The sequence below is a fragment of the Anthonomus grandis genome, chromosome 1 (genome assembly GCF_022605725.1).
Source record: "Anthonomus grandis grandis chromosome 1, icAntGran1.3, whole genome shotgun sequence".
NCBI lineage: Eukaryota > Metazoa > Arthropoda > Insecta > Coleoptera > Curculionidae > Anthonomus > Anthonomus grandis.
This window is the reverse complement of record NC_065546.1, coordinates 27,162,392-27,182,732: the sequence shown is the minus strand read 5'-3', so window position 1 is coordinate 27,182,732 and position 20,341 is coordinate 27,162,392. Positions and strand designations below refer to the sequence as shown.

The window sequence follows — 20,341 nt, the reverse complement described above, 5'->3', positions numbered from 1 at the left end:
TTTCATATTAAAGGATGGTTTTTAATAAAGGGTTGTTCCAGAAATTCTGAAAACACTATTGAAAATTTGACTTTTTTTTTAAGCTAAAATATACACCGACCCCTATAATAACATGACCAATTGTTATAGATTCAAATTTAAAGCTACAGTCATTTTTATATAGCCAATCTGTTTGTGTATCAATTTATAATTTTAAATCATCAATAAATACTTTGAGTCAACTAGAAAGTATCATAGACACAATGATATCATTCCCTTTGAGCTTACATAATAATCTGGCCACTGAGTTTTCAACAACTAGTACTAGTGGTGACACCGAAGACAACACATTGCTTTCCCAACCTGATTCTTCAACTTGAATCCAAACTTTACAGATACTCTACAATTTGTTCCAGAACAATTAACTTTGCTTAATGCTTCAAAAGAATCATATATGTACTCACCCAGTACAGTTGTCTTATGCTTTATTTTATTTACTATTAGCCCTCCTTCATACAAATATTTAAGAAATCATGTTCCTATTACTTTACCACATTCTGACACTATCAAATCTATATGTAATAAATTTTTGACCAATCCACATATTAATGAAAGAAATTGTTTTTTAACTTATGCTTAACTTATGTAATATTCATCATAATTTAACAGAAAAAAGACAAATATGTTTGTTGCTCTTCAATGAAATTTGCATTAGGTTTTATTTAGATTACAAAGCTGGAAATACAGTAGGAACAACAGGAAATAATCATAATTTAGCAAAATCTGCAGTGGTATTTATAACTAGCCCATGCTCAAGCCTTAAAGAAGTTATTCATATATCTCTTGTGTCTGTGATAAATTCTGAAATGTTATATGACTATAAAAATAATAGTAGAAAATTTGAAAGAGAGTGATTACATAGTTTTTTGTGTAGTAAGTAATAATAATGCAATAAACAGTAAATTAATGAGTAATTTTTCACCCTTTAATCAGTTAAAGTATTTCATATAAAAGTAGTTTTTAACATTTGAAGTTTTAAATGTAAGTTATATAGTTACAGATCTTACAAATGTTTAAAAAAAATAAATTTGGTCTACTATTTAATTTGATAAAAATGAATCTTAATTTTTTATATAAATATGTTCATTTGAATATAAAAATATGACATAATTATCCCTTAAAAGAGTTGGGTTTTTGGTTTGAAATTTCGATGATTTTAACGACTAAGGGTTTAGTTCATATGTGGCAGCCCTGTTTATACCAGAAACCCTTAATACCTATTAAATATCCCATATCAAACTCCTTTTATCATATATATTATCTTAGTGCTCGTTTATAATGCTTAATAATATCAGGCTACATTGAATGACGTCATGCGCAAGCTCTGAGGCCTTTGTTCTTAAGGTGTTGATTGTACCCTTCTTCAGTTAGTGTGTGATAATCTCATTTAAATATGGGCTTATAGTTTTGTTTTGAGTTTTTTTAAGTTTATTTAATTGGTATCCTAGAAACTTTCCCCAACATTGAATTAGGTATCTGATAAGGGCAAGGGTAAAACTGTTGTAAAGTAAAATCTTGACTTATTATTTAAACTTTATGTGCGCCCTTTGATTGCACCAATTATTTTAGAATAGACATGTGAACTCAATAATTTAAAAAAATTATTGAGTTCACATGTCTATTCTAATTAAGATTATTTTATAAGTTTAGGCCTAAATAATTATAATCTGGAATTTTGATGAGTCCCACATTCAGTTTATATCACAGTTTCGACTTATTTTTATGCTTTATAATCGTACAATATATACAGTTCTACTTGTATGTACACTTAGTTTATTACAATACAGGCATCTATAATACAGTTCCAAATCCTTATTTGCCACATGTTCAAATTCAATTTAAATAAATGATAGATATTTGATAAAACTAAGACTGTATCATAAGCAAATACAAATTATCTTGCTATAGGACCCAAATATTTTATATTTTGAATATTAAGTAAATATTCTAAAGTCCCAAGCAGTGAACACATCATCATCAATTAGATTTTTATTTACACTTTTTGATTTATTTATTTCTGTGTAATGTTTTTGATTTTTTAAGTATCCTGTTAGTTGTGAGCAATTCATCAAAATCTTATTTTAAGTAGTTTATTGAACAAAATATCTATATCAACAGTGTTAAAAGCTTTCTGTAAATCTATGAATATGAGTAACATATTTATTTTTATAATATTATAAATTATTATTATTTAAGTCTACTGATGCTCCTAAAGTACCAGTGTTTTTTTTAAAGCAATATTGGTAAGTGTCAAAAGTATAAAAATTTTCTATGAAGTCAGTCAATCTTTTCTTCACTTTTTCTAATATATTTTGAAAAAGTGTTTAGGACTGATATGGGTCTGTAATTTTTGGGTACAATTTGAGGACCTTTTTTATGTCAAAAGGTGATTTTTGCTACCTTTAGTTCCTCCACGAAAACTGCAGTCCCCAAAATATTATTCACAATAATAACAATTTTATTATCAATTACATCAAGAACTCATAAAATAACTTTTTTAGTGATGCCATCGCCTAATGACTTTTCAACAAGGTTCTTCAAGGCATGTAAAAGATTTCATATTTCTTCTCTATTTGCTAGTTCAAGATATACTTATAGTCTCTTGTATTTCTTCTTCTTTAAAGTTATTATCTACAACACAGTTTATATTTGAGTAAAGATATTTGTGAATAGTATAAATTTAACACCTCTTTCACCTTTGTTATTTGTTTTATTTTAGAAGTTTTTGTTTTTTTCAGGCATACATTACTGAAAACTCTTTAAATTTTGCCTCATTCTTAAGTTTTTTAAAGTTTCTCTCAGTCCCTTGATTTTTAACTAATTTCCATCCTTTGTATAGGTTATCCTTTTGTTTCCCTTTTCTCATAAATTCAGCATTAGTCCAGTAATTATTATTATAAATATTTATGGAACATTCTTAAATTCAAATATGTGGTACATGTTTTAAGAGTAGATTTTTTTTAGTTTTAAAGCCCTGTATGCATAAAAGAAAAAAATAGAAATCAAATGAACCCTTATATGATTACATAAAAACACTTGAATAACTACTTACTACCTAGTAAATACATATGAAATTATATTAAACTACTCCTAATATTTACTTATAACCCAAAAAATGAATAAAAATGCTGGCATAACAAAATGATATGAGGAAGCTGATTTCAAAAAGAACAAATAAAATACAGAAATTTCAACAAAAAACCCTTAAAACTCAATGTGTTATGGACTTACCTAAGTGAAAAGACAGCTCTGCCAGCCCCAAAAAGAAACAAAAACCATATTAGTATATTATATTAAAAGTTAAAAGAACAGATTCATTATGAACTTAAACTAAAGTATGTACAGATTATAAGAGTATTATGGACCTGATATTGTTTATCCACAACCATTCGATAACAGATTATTAAAATTAGAAATTCCATAGAATATGCATCTTTCACCACCATATAGAAATATTTCTGCATAAATAACCCCATCAGTAAAGATATTTTTATATTCTAGCAAATTATTTATCTCCTATAATTACAATACATGACCCAGAGACACACTAAGTGCCATTGTAAATAAATATAGAGAAACCTATTAATTTGATACTTTTTATCACCAAATATTAGGTTAGCATAGTAATTATATGAGTCATATTAACTAATTTGTAAATATAACTTGGTAAATAGTCAAATGCTATGTAAATGAAGACATATTGAAAGTACCACAACCAAATTACCTCTTTGGCGAAGATTTGATTCCATTTGCAAAAAGCTTTCATACAAAATATTGTAGATATGACTGAAATTGGCCTCAAAGAGCCCCTTAGCTTCAGCAGTATCAACATTGTCTAAAAAAAGATCAATATATATGAGTTCCAGTTAATCTTGAATGTCTTTAAAGTTTATTTATACCCAAAATTAACTTTAAATGCTTGATACGATTGGCCAAATCCTTTTTGGGGTCTTGGATCTTGGCAGTGGACTTCTTAACATCAACCAAATTTTTCTTGCTGAACATTGTAATCCAATGATGTATTTACGTATAATTTTCAGGGTATTTATTAAGTAAAATTACGGTATTCATCACAAATTCACTTTATTACACCACAGAGGGGTTTCAGCCACCTACATTTTTTGAAGATTTTAGTTTTTTTAATTCTTTCTGGTTTAGTTGACGACTCGCTGAATAAAAATCAAAACAGTGTCTGACAGCTGTTGACATTAATGACGTTTCCGGGTTCTCTTCTTCTTCTTAGGTCCACGTTGACATTTTACGTTTGAATTTATAGGAACTTTAAACAGTCATAATTTATTAATTATGACTGTATAATATAGTGTTGCCAATTTAGCGGATTTGCCGCTAGATTTAGTGGAATTATTTTTACCCTAGCGGAGAAAAAATCATTTTAGCGGACAGCGGAATTTTTAGTGGAATTATCCTATAATTAAGTGGATTTTGGCGGTTTAATAAATTATATCTTTCCCATCTTACTCTTCGGACGCCCATGCTAAAGTGTAGGCACTAGTCAGCGGGAAAAAATACATTCGCCCGAGCAATTCGTTTCGGTCAATGCGCTGGTGTTGAGCGCCCTCTGAATATTTGAACAACAAGTGTTCGGTGATTCCCCTGGTCTGTTTATTAAAATTGCACTATTGATTTAATTTTGTTCTAAGAATTGCGTTTCCACATGGTTAATAAATAGTTAATTTAACTTCTACTGAGTTAAAATAACGGTAAGTTTTGGTAACAATGTTTGGAACTATTATACATTTTATTAGTTGATAATATATTTTAGTTAGATCCTATATTTTGCAATGGCAAATACGTATAGTCAAAAGTTTAGAGAAGTTTGGATGAAAGATCCCATTTTGTCGCCATGGTTAACTTTCGTTGAGTCAACCAACGGTAAATTAGCAAAGTGTAATTTTTGTATGACCACAATTGGAAATAAATACTCTCTTGAAAAATCAAGCAAATACCAAAAGGCATAAGAACAACGCAACGATTGTTTTGGGAAATATCAAATTGCCTTTTAAGCCAGAAAGCCAACTAGACTCAGTAAAAAAGGCCGAGGGCAAACTAGCAATATATATAGCATGTCATTCTTCGATATTAAGTATCGAACACTTGATTGCCACTTGTAAATTCTCATTTAAAGGTTTTTTGAGTGTTACATAATAAAAATACGTTCATTTATTGTAATCTTTTTTAGGTTTTGAAGCTGAAAAATTGCAAATGCAACGGACCAAATGTTCTGAAGTAATAACAAATGTAATTGCACCTTTTTCCGTAATGAGCTTACAGAGGATGTTGGAGATCTACCTTATAGCATATTAATTGATGAGTCCAATGATATTTCTTTTACCAAATATTTAGGTATATCTATTATATATTTTAGTGCAAAAACCAATAAAATTATTTCAACTGGCTTGGGACTAGGAGAATTGGATTCTGGTAATGCAGACGGGATTTTGCAATGCCTTTTGGGTATGTTAAGAAAATATAACTTAAAAATTCAAAATTTACGTGGCCTGTGAACAGATAATGCAGCTGTAATGACTGGTGTAAACAATGGCGTTCATAAAAAGTTATTGGCCTATAATCCCAATATTATTTTAATTCGTTGTATATGCCATTCATTACAGCTTGCTGCATCAGCTGCAACAAAAGAACTACCACGAAATTTAGAATTTTTAATTCGTGAAACCTATGACTGGTTTTTAAATTCCTCCATAAGACAATCATTATGTAATGAATTGTATAAAACAATTAATGACGGTGCTGAACATTTTAATAGTGCAAGCTTGGGCAGATGGTTGTCTATTGAGCCAGCTGTTAGTCGCATACATACTCAGTGGTTAGAGTTGAAAACTCACTTTCAAACAGCTAAATTAAGTAACGATAAATGTTATACTGCAGATTTGTCACATCAAATGTACTCAAATGACTTCAATGATGCTTATACTTGTTTTTTAAAACCAATATTAATTGATGTTAATAGAGTTAATAAAGCTTTTGAGGCAAACAATGCCGATCCAACTAAGTTATTAGATGATCTGATGAATTAAACTGACCTCATTAGTTAATAAAGTTGTTACACCAAACTCAAAATTTAATGTATTCACCGATAAGCTGGAGGATCATATCGATAAAAGATGTTATCTCGGATACCTCTTTGAGAATCAATTAAAAACTATGGTAACAAAAGGTTTTAACGCCGAAGACGGCCTACGCGATCGATGTATAAGGTTCGTTCGTAGCGAATTACCGAAATCAAAAGTCGAGTCCCTGACAATATAGAAGTTTTAAAAATTATGTTATTATTTTCGGTTCAAAATTGTTTAAATCATAATAAGAGAGATATTATAGACTTAATAAATAAAAATAACGAAGAAATAGCACTGATTGACAATCAATGGAAAAAACTCCATTTACTTTCATGGAAAAGTATTGACCATACGCTGAATTTTTGGTTCGAAGTTTTTATGTACAAGGATTCTCAAAATATTGTCGTATTTAAAGAACTGGCTCTGGTAGCCGTAAGGTTTTTATCATTGTCGCATTCGAATGCCGAAATACACGACAATTCAGCCAAATAAACACTGATAAAAATAAGCTTAGAAATCACATGAACTACCATTACTTAATTCAAGTCTCGCCATTCGTAATGGACTACAAAAAAATGGTACTTGATGTAAAGATTTCTTGCTGCCAAATGATATTATTAAAAAAATCTCTCCCAAGCAATAGGCATCGGTGACACGGATGACCTAGAAAATGATTTTTTTTTTAACTAAAATGACTTATATTATTTAAGTATTTGTAGATTGTAGTTTTAAATACAAAATGCGAATTAATCAGATTTCGTTACTCTACTCATTTATTTGTTTTATTCTTATAACTAACCAAATAAAAAATATAATATACGTTTTAAAACATAACTTTTTTGTCCACCCCCCCCCCTGCCGGCCGCGACCGTTTAACACCGTGTTTTAGGGTCTAGCGGATTTTAGCAGAATTTCATCTCATAAACAGCGGAGAAATCATTCAGCTAGTTAGCAACACTATAACAAATAAATTTTATTAGCACTATTTGAAAATCATTGGATGAGGAAAAATAGCGGTTTTAGTATTTATTGATATAAAAAAGGCTTTTGATGTGGTTAGTTGAGATTTGTTATTGAAAAACTTAAAGGAATTGAGTCTAGAATCAATCTTTTTAAAGTCTATAAGGACTTATTTTCAATTAGAAGTCAATATCACAGTCTAACAAGAAAATCTTTATACTTTGTCAATATGTTAACTTAAGTGCTGTTAGAATTGAGCTGTGAACAAAGAAGTATTGTGTCCCTCAGGGGGAAAATGAACAAGATCTAAAAGAAACTATTAATAATTATTTGGGCTTATAGCTTGTAGGTGGCTAATTTTTAATAAACTAAAAATAAATAGTGAAAAAACCAAGTTTTTGCTATTTAACAAAAAAATAAACAGGTAGGAAATATAGGTATTAGAATTAATAACGGCACGCTTTATAAAATTTCATGGTTTAGTAATAGATGAATCTCTAAATTGGCAAATACATATAAATAATCATATAAATAAAATTATACTGAAAATGTATTATCTTATACCATCTTTATATATATAATAATAGGAGTTATCTAATCCGTAAAACAAAAATGAATATCTATAATACACTTTTCTTATTACATATAAGGTGTGTTGTGGGTTACATGTTATAAAACAAAATTGAGCAATGTTCAATTAATACAAAATAAGGTGCTTAAAATAATGCTTAACTACGATAGAACTATAGATGCCGAGATATTGTTTAATAAGTTAGGAGTTTTTAACCTAGAAAAACGTTTGCTTCCTGAACAATATAAATTAATATATGAAAATCCTTAACAACCAAATAAAATGTATGATATGTATGTATAATATGTATGTATGTATAATTCTAGTTTAATATTTGCCAATGAAATGAACAGCTACAATACCAGACCTCAATTTAAATTTATATCGATGGTTTGGTTCCAAATATGGCTATGTACAAAAATTTAATTTTTTAGCTTACACAGTCTGGATAAAAATAAGTATTTCTAAAAAATCTTAGAGGTATATGAACAAATTTAAATTTGGCGCCAAATGTGCATTTCAAAAAGTATCTATCTACTGTTTAACCGATTTTGTTAGGTCTAAAAAGATTTTTAATATTCTGCCCAAACGAACAGCTTTAGAAAGTATTGGTTTTTTTGCCGTCCAAAATTTAGATATTACTGGTATTGATAATAGTAGTATCTATAGTATTGTTTTTATTTAACTTAAAAAGTGTATTTTATGTAAATATACTTTTAATTATTATTGCAATAATGTTTTTACTAGATAATGTTGGAATATAAATTTATGTTTAGAAAATCTTAATCAGACACTATTTTAGTTGGACCACAAATTTATGGTAAATAAGTGCATACTTACAGTAATAATTTCAGAAAACACTAGATAATCTTAATTTTTAGGAGATCAGAAACCTTTTGATTCAGACGACTCTATTAAGGATGCAGGCTATGCTCCACATTCCAGCAACCTATCGGGTTAGTGAATAAGAACGGCAATCACTTAAGATGGTAGTAAGGTTTTTTTTTAATTTTAAATGATCGTGATTCAGACAATCAGGTAGCACTCATAAGCACTGATCGTATACTAAATGATACGGAGTCTGAAACAAATAAAAAAAGAAAAGATGTCCAACTTCTTGGATAAAAAATGTTCGCAGAAACAATAAAAAATCAGAACTTCCGTATAAGAACTTGAAAGAAAATCACATTCTAGATGAAGCATGCAATATTTCTTGTAGGTAGGAATAAAATTCACACTTCTTTAAACTTAACAACAACAACAAAAGAAGATCCAATTCTATGAAATTTTATATTTTATAGAACATTTTTTAAAACAACATATTAAAAAACGCACTGTGCTTTCTCACTCTTCTTTTTAACTGTGGAGATGATACTGGAAAATGCTTAATGTAGTCTAAATTAGAAGGTGAAATAGCATCCTGTTTATTTCATCACCTAAGAGCCTTCCAGCAACTATCCAAAATAAAAGGTTTTTTAGTAGGCACTTATGAAGACCAGTAAAAAACCAATTTGTGACTGTCATGTTTATCTATGTTCTCCTCCAATCGAAATAGCAGTCAAAATTTCCTAGTTTATTTGCCTCATCAAAGCGGTAACTATCGCTCTCGGTAACTAAGTGCTAAAAAAATGACTTTAAGTACTAAGATACATATACTAAGGTAAATTGGCACCATATTAAGTGGATCAGGATTTTGATGGAGTATTATGATTCTTCCGTGCAGAGGGCGACGAGTTACTAGTATAGAAAGATCCACTCTTAAACCCCTACATGAAGAAGAAAAAAAAGTTTCGACACTAAAGCTTCGTTTAAGAGAGATTTAAAATTCTGAAAATGTCTTTAATAACTGTCGGTTTTTTTTAGTTTTCTGAGTGACGAAAGCATCGAGGATAAAACTGTGGTTCCAAATGTAAATGACCCTGAATGCCAAGAGTTTTTCTTAAAATAGTTTTGTTCATTCATTATTATTATTTTTATAATCTTGTCTTTGGGTTAGCTTTTTGTATCACTGGAATTTTGACAAAATATGTTGTATGAAACATGGCTATCTGCTTTTCTCTTGTTTAAGTTAGTTATTATATGCTCTGTTTTAAAATCGAATTGTAAATGTGTGAATTGGAAAACAATCCAGAAATATACAAGATGAGTCATTAATATTGCACGAAAATTCAAGTATTCCTTGTAACCGTTCTTAATGAACGACCTCGAATAGTTGCAACTGTAGAACCGGAAGAGGCAGTGTTAAACCAAATTCAGGAGGATCCTACAACAAGTCCAAGCAAGTTTGCTACAATACTAAATATTAGTCAATCGACAGTTTCCAGAATAGTAAAGAGGGTGCTCTTATATCCGTACCATTTACAGCGAGTGCTCAAAGACTCGCATTGTGTTGATGACTACAACAATAAATAGAACAAAATCTCATAGTACTCAATTTCTGGTACGAATACTATTCATAAATGAAGCAAATTTCTGAACAAATGCAATTATGAATATATGGGCATACCAAAATTCGCATGGAATTATTGAAAGTCGGTACTAGTAAGATCTTTCGGTTAATTGACTTTTGACTAAATTGTGCAAATATACCACAAATGAAAATATCCTTGTATATCATCAGAAATACCGTAGTCTGTACAGAAAGACAATTAAAGCAGCAAAATCTAATTATTATAGGGATCGCTTAAATATGTCATCAAATAGGCAAAGAGAGTGTTGGTCGATTATTAATGATTTTAGACATTGCCATAGAAAAGTATCGGAACCGGAGTTAAGACCTGACATTTTAAACGACTATTATTGTGATATACCTAATATCTTGCTCAAGGGCATTCGAAGTAACATTGATCCCCTACACTATCTTCAACAAGTGTCGGTTGAGCATTCATTTTTCTTTCATCCTGTCGAACTTACCGAAGTAAAAAATGAAATCAAACGCCTAAAGAACCATAAATCATCTGGAGCTGATGGGATATCTTCGAGGTTGTTACTCTTTTTGCCTGATTCAGCCTTAAATGCTTTAGTTTCTGCCATAAACAATTCTTTACATAATGGCATTTTTCCTTCATGTTTAAAAGAGGCAGTGGTTATCCCTCTTCATAAGGGTGGAGATTTGGATCAGCCTTGTAATTTCCGTCCCATTTCTATTTTGTCTACCCTCTCTAAGATAATTGAAAAACTTGCAAAAAGCAGAATTTTGTCCTTTTTACATCATAATGGCATTTTGTCTGCAAATCAGTTTGGATTTCAAGCCGGTAAAGGGACTCATGATGCTGTTTTTAGCTTTTTGGAGAGCGTCTATGTGTCCTTGAATTCTGGAGAGTCATCGGCGGCAGTGTTTTGTGATCTATCCAAAGCATTTGACTGTGTGGATCATGGAATACTGTTATCTAAGCTCGATAAATATGGTTTTAGAGGCGTAGCGTTGCGATGGCTTGAGTCCTATCTATCAAATCGTACTCAGAAGGTTTCAGTGTCTGGGCGTTTGTCTGCTTCTAGATCCCTAAAATGCGGCGTTCCCCAGGGTTCAGTGTTGGGACCACTGTTATTTTTACTGTATGTGGATGACTTGAGTTCATTGAAACTGCAGGGCAAGGTGGTTCAGTTTGCTGATGATACCACCATACTATGGAGCCATAAAAATTCTGACTATATTAAGACTTGTATCCTTGAAGACCTTCAGATTTTATCAGGGTGGTGTGCTTCCAACAGGCTCGTGTTTAATGTAAGAAAAACGTCTATTATGGGGTTTAAGTGCGATGTTCAGGGTCTGATGTTTGACGAAAATTCCCTCTTGCAGAATAAAGAGTGCTGCAAGTTCCTAGGAATTACCATTGATGGTCGCCTTCGGTTTGAAGATCATATTTTACATTTAGCTGGGAAATTATCTTCTGGATGTTTCGCAGTAAGAATGGCAAAACAAGAGCTGGGAGGGGTGGTTGCACGTTCAGTGTACTTTTCACTTATTGAATCTCATATTCGGTATGGCTTGCCTTTTTGGGGTTTAACCAATAAGGGGCTACTTAACATTATCTTTGTTATTCAAAAAAAAGCAGTTAGATACCTGTGTTCTGCTAAGTTAAGAGATTCTTGCAAACCCCTCTTCATTTCTGAAAAAATCCTAACTCTTTTTTCACTCTTTATCTTAGAAACAGCTGCTCTTATTCACAAAATTCCCAAACTACCCTCTGACACTGGCCATTTGACTCGTCGTGTAAATGATGTTCCCCTACCTATTCCTATGTCTTCCCTTACCAAAAACTCATTAATTTACATAAGTAAAAAAATTTACAATCATGTTCCTCTGTGTGTTAGACATATATCGGATGTTAAAAAATTTAAAAGAGAGTTAAAGTCGCTTTTATTGGCTAAGGCATATTATAACCTGGATGACTTTTTTAATGATAGGTTTTAACCTTGGACATGTTGGAAAGTTTTCTTTTTTTTTCCTTTTTTCTTCTCTAGTTTTGTCAACAAGTTTACATTTATTTAGTAATTGATTGTTTTATTTAGTTATCTTTAATTTAAGTATGTTCAAAAAGTTTTGTCTTCTTGTGTTTAATTTTGTTAATTGTTTTGTCAATTTTTGAAATTGTATTTGTGTTTTGTTTTTTTAGCTTGTAGGATGCTTGTACACAAGATTATTCTTACGTAATATAGCACATTTTCTTTCTTTCTTTCTTCAATGTATAAGTCGTAATTATTGAAGATAACTTGTTTGATCCATTTTTTGTTAGAATGATTAACTGGAGATGTTTATCAGAATTTTTTCGAAGAGGAACTGCCTGCATTATTAGAATAAGTCTCCCTTGGGCTAATATACCAAATATATTTTATGTACGATAGTGCTCCAGCGCACTTTAGCCTAATTGTTCAAGAATATTCAGATGGAGAATATCCCAATCGCGGAATAGGCCGCGGAGGTCCACAACCACCAAAAAAAATTGTTTATACTACTCCTATTAAAAATGTTGAAGAGTTAAGAAATAGGAAAGTGGCAAAATGCGCACAATTCGAAACACAGCAAGCATTTTTCAAGAAGTGCGGCAATCAATGGTTCGTAGGGAAGGTGCTTGCATTGAAGTTAGAGGGCAACACTTTAAACACCTTTTATAATCTCTATTCCTAGTTTGTGTTTTATGTCATGTTAATCACTTTTTCCTTTTGTAAGAACCTTTGATTTTATAGGAATTAAATTAAATAAATAAAATGGTTGTTCATTGTTCATTTTTATATTTAAAAACTCAAAATATAATATGTGGCGCCCGATATTAGTGACATCAGAACTATGGAAAAATTTAAATTTACACCTTAGAAGACCTCCCTATACCAAATTTCATATAGTTTCATTATCTCGTTTACCTTCAAGTTATTTAATAAAATTGAAAATGACATTAATATTTCAATGCCTTGCATCTCTGCAGGGAAACCTTTTCGGACGAAGGTTTATAGGATTTTTTTCAATATTTTGACTTAAAAAATACGCCCTTAAATTTTCGTGCAATATCAATGACTCTAGCTGTATACTTTCAAAAAAATAATAATTTTTAAATTTGACGCATATCGCATATCTGCATTAGTTTAACAAATAGAAGGTAGGAAAATGACAACCAGTTAATTGACACAGGTCAAACTTGTCATCAACGTCAAATTCATCTATCATTTGCGATCGCCATTTCTTTTGCCGAGTTTGTGAAGCCGTGTAAACACGTGTTTTCTGACTTTTTTCCCAAAAAACGGATAAAAAGGTAAGTTTAAACCCTACTAACACTCAATTAATATAAAACTAACCCCCACGTAACCGTTTATAGGCAAAATGGGTCGCGTACGTACCAAAACCGTAAAGAAGGCTTCCAAAGTAATTATCGAAAAGTACTACACAAGATTGACTCTCGATTTCCACACCAACAAGAGGATTTGCGAGGAAATCGCTATCATTCCCACGAAACCTCTGCGTAACAAGATCGCCGGTTTCGTTACTCATTTAATGAAACGTTTGAGGCACTCTCAAGTCAGAGGCATCTCTATAAAACTCCAAGAGGAGGAACGTGAGAGGCGTGATAACTATGTTCCTGAAGTGTCTGCTTTGGAACATGACATAATTGAGGTCGACGCCGACACCAAGGAAATGTTGAAGATGTTAGAGTTCAACAACATCAGCGGTCTCCAATTGTTGCAAAAGACCAACAACTACACCAACAATAGACGCACTTAAGTTTGTATAACATTAAGGAAATAAATTTTAATTTATAGATGGGTCAATTTTATTTCATTATGAAGAATTTTTCCAGTTGGGGAGTGGATGCTGCATTAGATGGGATTATCCCATTATTCCAAGTAAAAAATATTTTTTTTATAGAGTTATTTAAGAGTAAGTATAACTGTTGCTTAAAAAAACATTCTATTAATTTCCTGACCTATTTTAGGAAACAAAGTTTTTATTAACCAGATGTAATGTAATGCCGCATAAGGCAGCTACACTACATTTTTGCAACCAGATATAATTAAACCTTGGAATTATGGGGTGTTAATAAAATTAAGTTAAGTGCATCTCGTAGCAGGAAGGGGGTTAAAGGTGGCCCTATTTTATTACAATTTTTGCACATTAGTAAATTTCTTAGTTCAAGTTAATAGAGAGCACCTAAGGAAATATGAAGGGATATAAGAAAATTGTCTATTAATCATATATTCATCTTAGGCTATTTATTCATTAAATTAATGTTATTTGCCTAAATTATGTTTGGAAATTTATTACATTTTAGGCACACTTCCCAGCATCCTGCTTCTCCAGAAATAATCTGACCCAACCACTGAAATGCATGTACCTACCTAAGCAATTTTATGTGTCATTTTAATACGTAAATTATAATAAAATTAAAATATTTTACTTTTTTATGATGACAACTACAAATGTCTTGATTAAAACAACTGTTTGCCTGTGGTATAGGCGAGACAAGTCTTTTAAAAAAGTTAACCAACCTTACATACCTATTGCCAAATTTTAAATACTTAACAATACAAAAAAGAAAGAACCTATATATAGGTACTTGAACAGTAATGTTAAAACCAAAAGACACTTACATGCAGTTATAAACCCTCAATGGGGATACCAACTTAGATAGGGAATTGCTGTAAAAGCAAGATGATAATGTTGACAAGAATTTTGTCTTAGTTTATGTGTACTTTTGAATCATACATATACCACCAAGAAATCTATTACCAAGGCTTTCTGTTCTCCACTTTTCTCAATTTTCTGCTATGACTTAAGCAATGTTCTTGGTGATTTTGGTCTGTTCCTTGTGCAGTAGTTTCCTGATGAGAAATCAAGTGTTGCATCAAACAAGGACTTTTGACTCCACAGCCCTCAAAAAGCAGCTAGATTTAGTAAATTATCTGCTAGAAGCTTCAGGTTTAGGATATTTGGTTCACTTTACCAGCAAAAATCATGCTTGATTTTTTGAAATACCCAATAGTAAGGACAAAAAGAATGCATTTTTAGCAATTGCTCATATCGCTTGCTGAGAACCATAGTGGTGAAAGTAAAAAAATGCACATTTTGAGATAATGGACTGCAAAGTATTGATTATTATTTAAAAGAAAATTTTAAGCTCATAAAATGGGAATTTTTGAAAACTAAAATTTGCTTTTACCTTGTTTTGTTGCGATTATGGATATTAAATTGAAAAAAAATTTAAGTGTATAGGTCAAATTTTGATTTTGTTTTTTCACCACTATGGCAAAAAAATATATTTTTTTATTTTAAATTTTAGTTTAATAATGACTTATGAAAAGAAAAAAAGAAACTATTATAATTGTTAAATGAGAAAATTCAAAAAAACCTTTATACAACAATGATAGTTTATAAATAAAATAAAATAACAAAATGAAAAAACTTTATTGTTAAAAAAACATCACTTTTTTGTCACTTTCAACATTTTTTTCTTATTAATAGTAGGTACAACAGTAGTAGCTTAAGCGGTAAACAAAAGCAAGTAAACACATTTAAATTTTAAAAAACCTAAAATAAACGCTTATTGACTAACAACTTAACAATTTAATAAGCAGTCTTATAGTTGCAGAGATCAATAACACATTTTGTTTTGTTTAACAAAAAAAGTAGACTTCTGTTTCAGTACAGATTTATAATTTTCGTGGTGAAGCCTTTCGAAAAAGGGTGCATGCGCTCGAGGAATGGATTCAAAGTCAAAGTCAAAAATAGCTTTATTGTTACGTAACATCATCTGTTGTTAACAAAGCATTATATAAAATCTTAAAGATAGTTGACAACATAATCTTTTACAAAAATATAAAAATTTTAACAATTCTTACATATATAGAATATAGAACACACCCAAAGAAAGGGTAATAAGAATTCACATTACGCTGCGCAAAACTCTTCACTGTCAAAAAATTGTATTTAAAAACTCGTCTACAGAATAAAATGCTTTAGCAAGCAAGAGTTTCTTTATATTTTTCCTAAAACGTTTTTCACAATTTATTAGCCTTATATAAAGGGGTAGGTGGTTAAAAAGCCTTCTGCCCCCGTACACAAAAGAGGACTTAATCTGCTCACTTTTTGGGATAGGCAGAGGTAAAGAGAAGGTTGTTCGGAGATTGTAACCCGAGGAGGGGGGGCCAAGTTGATGGCGATATTTTTTGTGGATAAGACAAACAGTCTCTAAAATAAAAAGGCATGGCAATGTCAGGTCAGAGTGTTTTAAAAATAATGGCCTACAGGGGCTACGAAAGGGAGCTGCACACATATAGCGTATGGCTCTTTTTTGCAAAATAAATAGAGAGCTGAACAAATACTGAGAGCACACACCCCAAAACACAATACCGTATCTCAGATAAGACTCTATAAGAGCATGGTAGGCAATTTTGGCCACATCAAGTCCCAGAGAATGTGTTATTACTCTAATAGCATAACAGTTGGATGATAACTTCCCTAATAAAGAGGAGATATGATTTTCAAATTTTAATTGCTTATCAATCGTCAGGCCCAAAAATTTGCATGTTTCAGAAGGACTTATTGTTTCATTTTGCAAAGTGACAGTTCCAAGGTTACATTTAAAAGTTAAAATATTAGTTTTAGAAATATTAAAGGTTAATCTATTAGATTCACACCATGACTTTACAAGAATTAAATCTTCATCAACAATATTCCTTAATCTCTTGGTGTCAGTGTCATGTCAAAGTAATGTTGTATCATCCGCAAAGATAGTAAATTTGCCCCTAATTGGAATTTGAGAGATATCATTGACATATAGCAGGAACAATATTGGTCCAAGAACAGAACCCTGGGGTACACCAGCGTCCATATTTAGACGGGATGACATATCATTGTCAAAGAATACCCTTTGTGTTCTTCCAGATAGGTAAGAGCGAAACCAGTCGAGAGCAACTCCTCTGAATCCGTAGGTTTCTAGCTTCTGTAGCAGTATTCTGTGACTTACACAGTCAAACGCCTTAGATAAGTCACAGAACACCGCCGCCGCACTCTCCCCAGCGTTCAACCCCATGTACAGACTCTCCAAAAAATTGAAAATAGCATCAGATGTACCCAGTTTCATCCGGAATCCAAATTGCTGGTTAAGAACATTATGCCGTTTCAGAAATTCCATCATCCTAGTTTTTACCAATCTTTCTACAAGCTTGCCAAGCGTGGGTATTTTTAATAAGAGACTGAAGATCGTCAAATTTCTTTTTTCCAATAGGAATACTTTGGGTATATGCGGGCAATAAACTAAATCCCTTTATGTCTTTTTGAATCGATTTTCTAGTTTTTGTAGCATTGTTAATAATCACATAGCGAAAGTTGATGTCGCTATAAGATGTTTTAAAAAAGAAACGATCTACGTGGTCCTTTTCAAAGCGGATAATAGAAATATCATTAAAGTTAAACTTTTCACCATTTGAGTCTCGGTTAAATTCTTTATTTGCAATGTCCTCCTGTAACTTTTTAAGATCATAAAAATCCCCATGTCCCAGTTCATTAACAACAAATCTTGCACCCTTTTTCTTTGCGTTGTTAATAATGGTTGCATATCGTGCGGGTACGTAAATAGGACCATTTTTAAGAGCTTTCTTAATTGCTTTTTCTATCACGGAATGACTTGCATCCCCTTCATTTTGCCCATGCCCGACAAGAAATTTGTGAGTAATGTTGTTTATATTATTAAAATTGGCAATAGCATATAAAAAAGCCGATATGATAAATTTATTTTTTCCTTGGCCCCTACAATTATCAGAATATAATACTATATCCAGTTTTTCAAAATCACTAGCAGCCTCAGAGGTTTTTTTTTAAGTAATCTAAAAGGCACGAGCCAATTTCGTTGGAACCACGTTTTCCTTCCCCTTCGTGCCAGAAGTAGCATTGAACTGGTTCCAATCCTTTTTGTTCCAGTTGGCAAACAGTAAAGTTACATGAATTTAAACATGATTTGTAGTAGAAAGAATTGATATCCCCTTTTGGAGTGGGTAAAGCGGCCTGCAAGTCGAAGCAAGCGACTTTATAATTATCGTTGATGAGTGTCTTATTTTTTTTTCTCTCTGGAAAGTTCTTTTTCTTTTATATGCGCATTGTAACTGACATTTGCTTTACACATCTCAACATAATCCCTATACAAATCTGAAAGATTTTTTCCCCCATCGATGAATTTTCTCTGTGTATTTGCCCTAACGTAATGACTTTCGACTGCTGGAATGGAAGCCAGATGCTCTCTTATTGTATTCTTTAGTTCCTGTGAAAGCATATTACTTGGTTTTAGGACACGTTTTTTCCCCCTTTAGAAATCCGTTGTCATTTTTAGCCTTTACAGTTCTTACAAACCTTTTAGAAATACCTAATGTGTTTCTAAAAAATTTGAAGCACACAAGTATCTGTTCATCATTTTTTTTTGAAAAAATATGAGTAGTTAAGATTATCTTCCAAAGTTTTGATTCCTGAAGAAATAAAAAGTTAAAATGCTTAAAACAATAATAATTGCTATTCCTAAAATGCATGCATGCATTTCCTAAAATGTATTATGAAAAAACCTACCGTCTACAATGGGACTTGACTGGGCCATAAATGTTTCTTCATTACATTTCTCAGGTAGAGGAATCTGTAATTCAGGTTCAACAAGAGGAACTTGCGATTGCAATGTTGATTCCACTATAAAAGTACTCTTTGATTTCACGACAAGAGTACTCTCCATGTTACCAAAAACGTTTTCCTGGCCCCTTGTAATAAGATGCGGGCTACCTAAAACAATATTGGTACTAAAATAATATTGACATTAAATAATACAAGTACTTCTAACGTCCAACTTGGGAGGAACAGTATGTTGAGCAACGTGTGTAGAAGATTGAGCAATTGTCGAAATTGCTTCAAAATCTTCAATGGAATATTCAAAAGTATCCATTTCAGAGTTTTCACTGCTGTTAATAATATCTGAAAAGTAAAGAACTAAAACGTATAAACGATTGCAAAGATTGGTAACAATATGCCTAATAAGTAACAGAAATAAAGATTTAGGTACTAAATTATATTTGGTTGCATACACCGACTCACCATCACTTGTGTCTTATCACTACTAATTCCTAGATTTTCGATTTGTTCAGACACCGGTGGTCTGTAATCAAAAAATATTTATCTAAATTATAAAGGTTTTTTCTGTACATAAACTGGCCTTAATTGTTTATATAACTATATTATTATAAAATACTAAAAACGTAAAGTGTAAAATGTGATAAGAAAAACCTACCCAATACCTAAGGCATCAAACATTTTTTTTGACCGCTGATTCATCTTCCTGCAACGATTTATAGCTAAAAACAAAAACATTCTCATAATATTTATAAGATCCCATGTATGTATGTATGTATGTTAAGCTTTTATCTAGATAATTTAATTTCTTTAAACAAGTGCCTATTTTTTTGCAAATTTTCCACTTTACTTCTTTAACCTTGATATTGTACAAAAACGTAGTAGACCATCTAAAACCTCTTTTGTTTAGGAAAGGCTAAAAATAAATTGCAAGCCTCAAAATATTATAATGCTGAGTTTAATGATTGAAACAAAACAAAAACGTCAGTTAAAGATGGTGCTTTATTCACTTTTGTTTTTGTGGAATATTTATAAAAAAGGTATAAAATTTTAAAGCAATAATGGCGAATAATTTTTTTTTATCATAATGGTACCAATAATTAACAAAAAACTTAGAGTAATAACGACGAAAAATCACACTCGCCGAAAATCAACCAAGTTTTTTTTGGGTAATTTTAAGCATTACCGTCGAAAAATCAGTTTCGCCACCTCCGTACAAAAAGTTTCAATATAAAATAAAAATTTAGTCAAAGTAACTTTCCTTTCGTCACTAGTTTTTAATATTACTCCTTTTAATTTTGTGCAACAAAAACAAATCTACCTTTTGGCCACTTAAGAATGAAAAATGGTAACCGTTCACCTCGACTTTTGGCACAACTCTGAATCATAGAGTAATTAAAAGTATGTATTTAATATTCATTTCTCTATGTATAGCACGTAATTGGCTGATCACTTTCTGCGCTGCCATAATGGCGGGTGGCGCCTCCTGGTGAGCGGGTAAAAAAATTTCGATTCGCCGATATTGAATTTAAAAGAACGTTTAATTTAGAATATTTTAGATTATTTTCCCGATTTTTACATTTT

General features: G+C 31.3%; 2 protein-coding genes across 4 annotated transcripts in view; one reads left to right on the top strand and one right to left on the bottom strand.

The window, feature by feature from the left end:
- Positions 1-4,230, bottom strand: part of LOC126740590 (probable Rho GTPase-activating protein CG5521) — a 92,695-nt gene extending 88,465 nt beyond the window's left edge. For 2 of the 3 annotated variants that reach the window (XM_050446680.1, XM_050446689.1), the window contains exons 1-3: positions 3,939-4,230; positions 3,764-3,874; positions 3,271-3,288 (exon numbers count right to left, since the gene is read on the bottom strand). In XM_050446680.1, coding sequence (XP_050302637.1) covers positions 3,271-3,288; positions 3,764-3,874; positions 3,939-4,044 — 235 coding nt within the window. In that variant the 5' untranslated portion in view covers positions 4,045-4,230. The remainder of the gene's footprint in view (positions 1-3,270; positions 3,289-3,763; positions 3,875-3,938) is intronic. The other variant, XM_050446695.1, reaches the window with a different exon arrangement.
- Positions 4,231-13,293: 9,063 nt separating this feature from the next.
- LOC126740886 (40S ribosomal protein S17) lies at positions 13,294-13,916 on the top strand. Its single transcript, XM_050447057.1, has 2 exons — positions 13,294-13,412; positions 13,476-13,916. Exon 2 carries the CDS (start codon positions 13,481-13,483, stop codon positions 13,877-13,879), a length of 399 nt encoding a protein of 132 aa, XP_050303014.1. The 5' UTR covers positions 13,294-13,412; positions 13,476-13,480; the 3' UTR covers positions 13,880-13,916.
- The last annotated feature ends 6,425 nt before the right edge of the window (positions 13,917-20,341 follow it).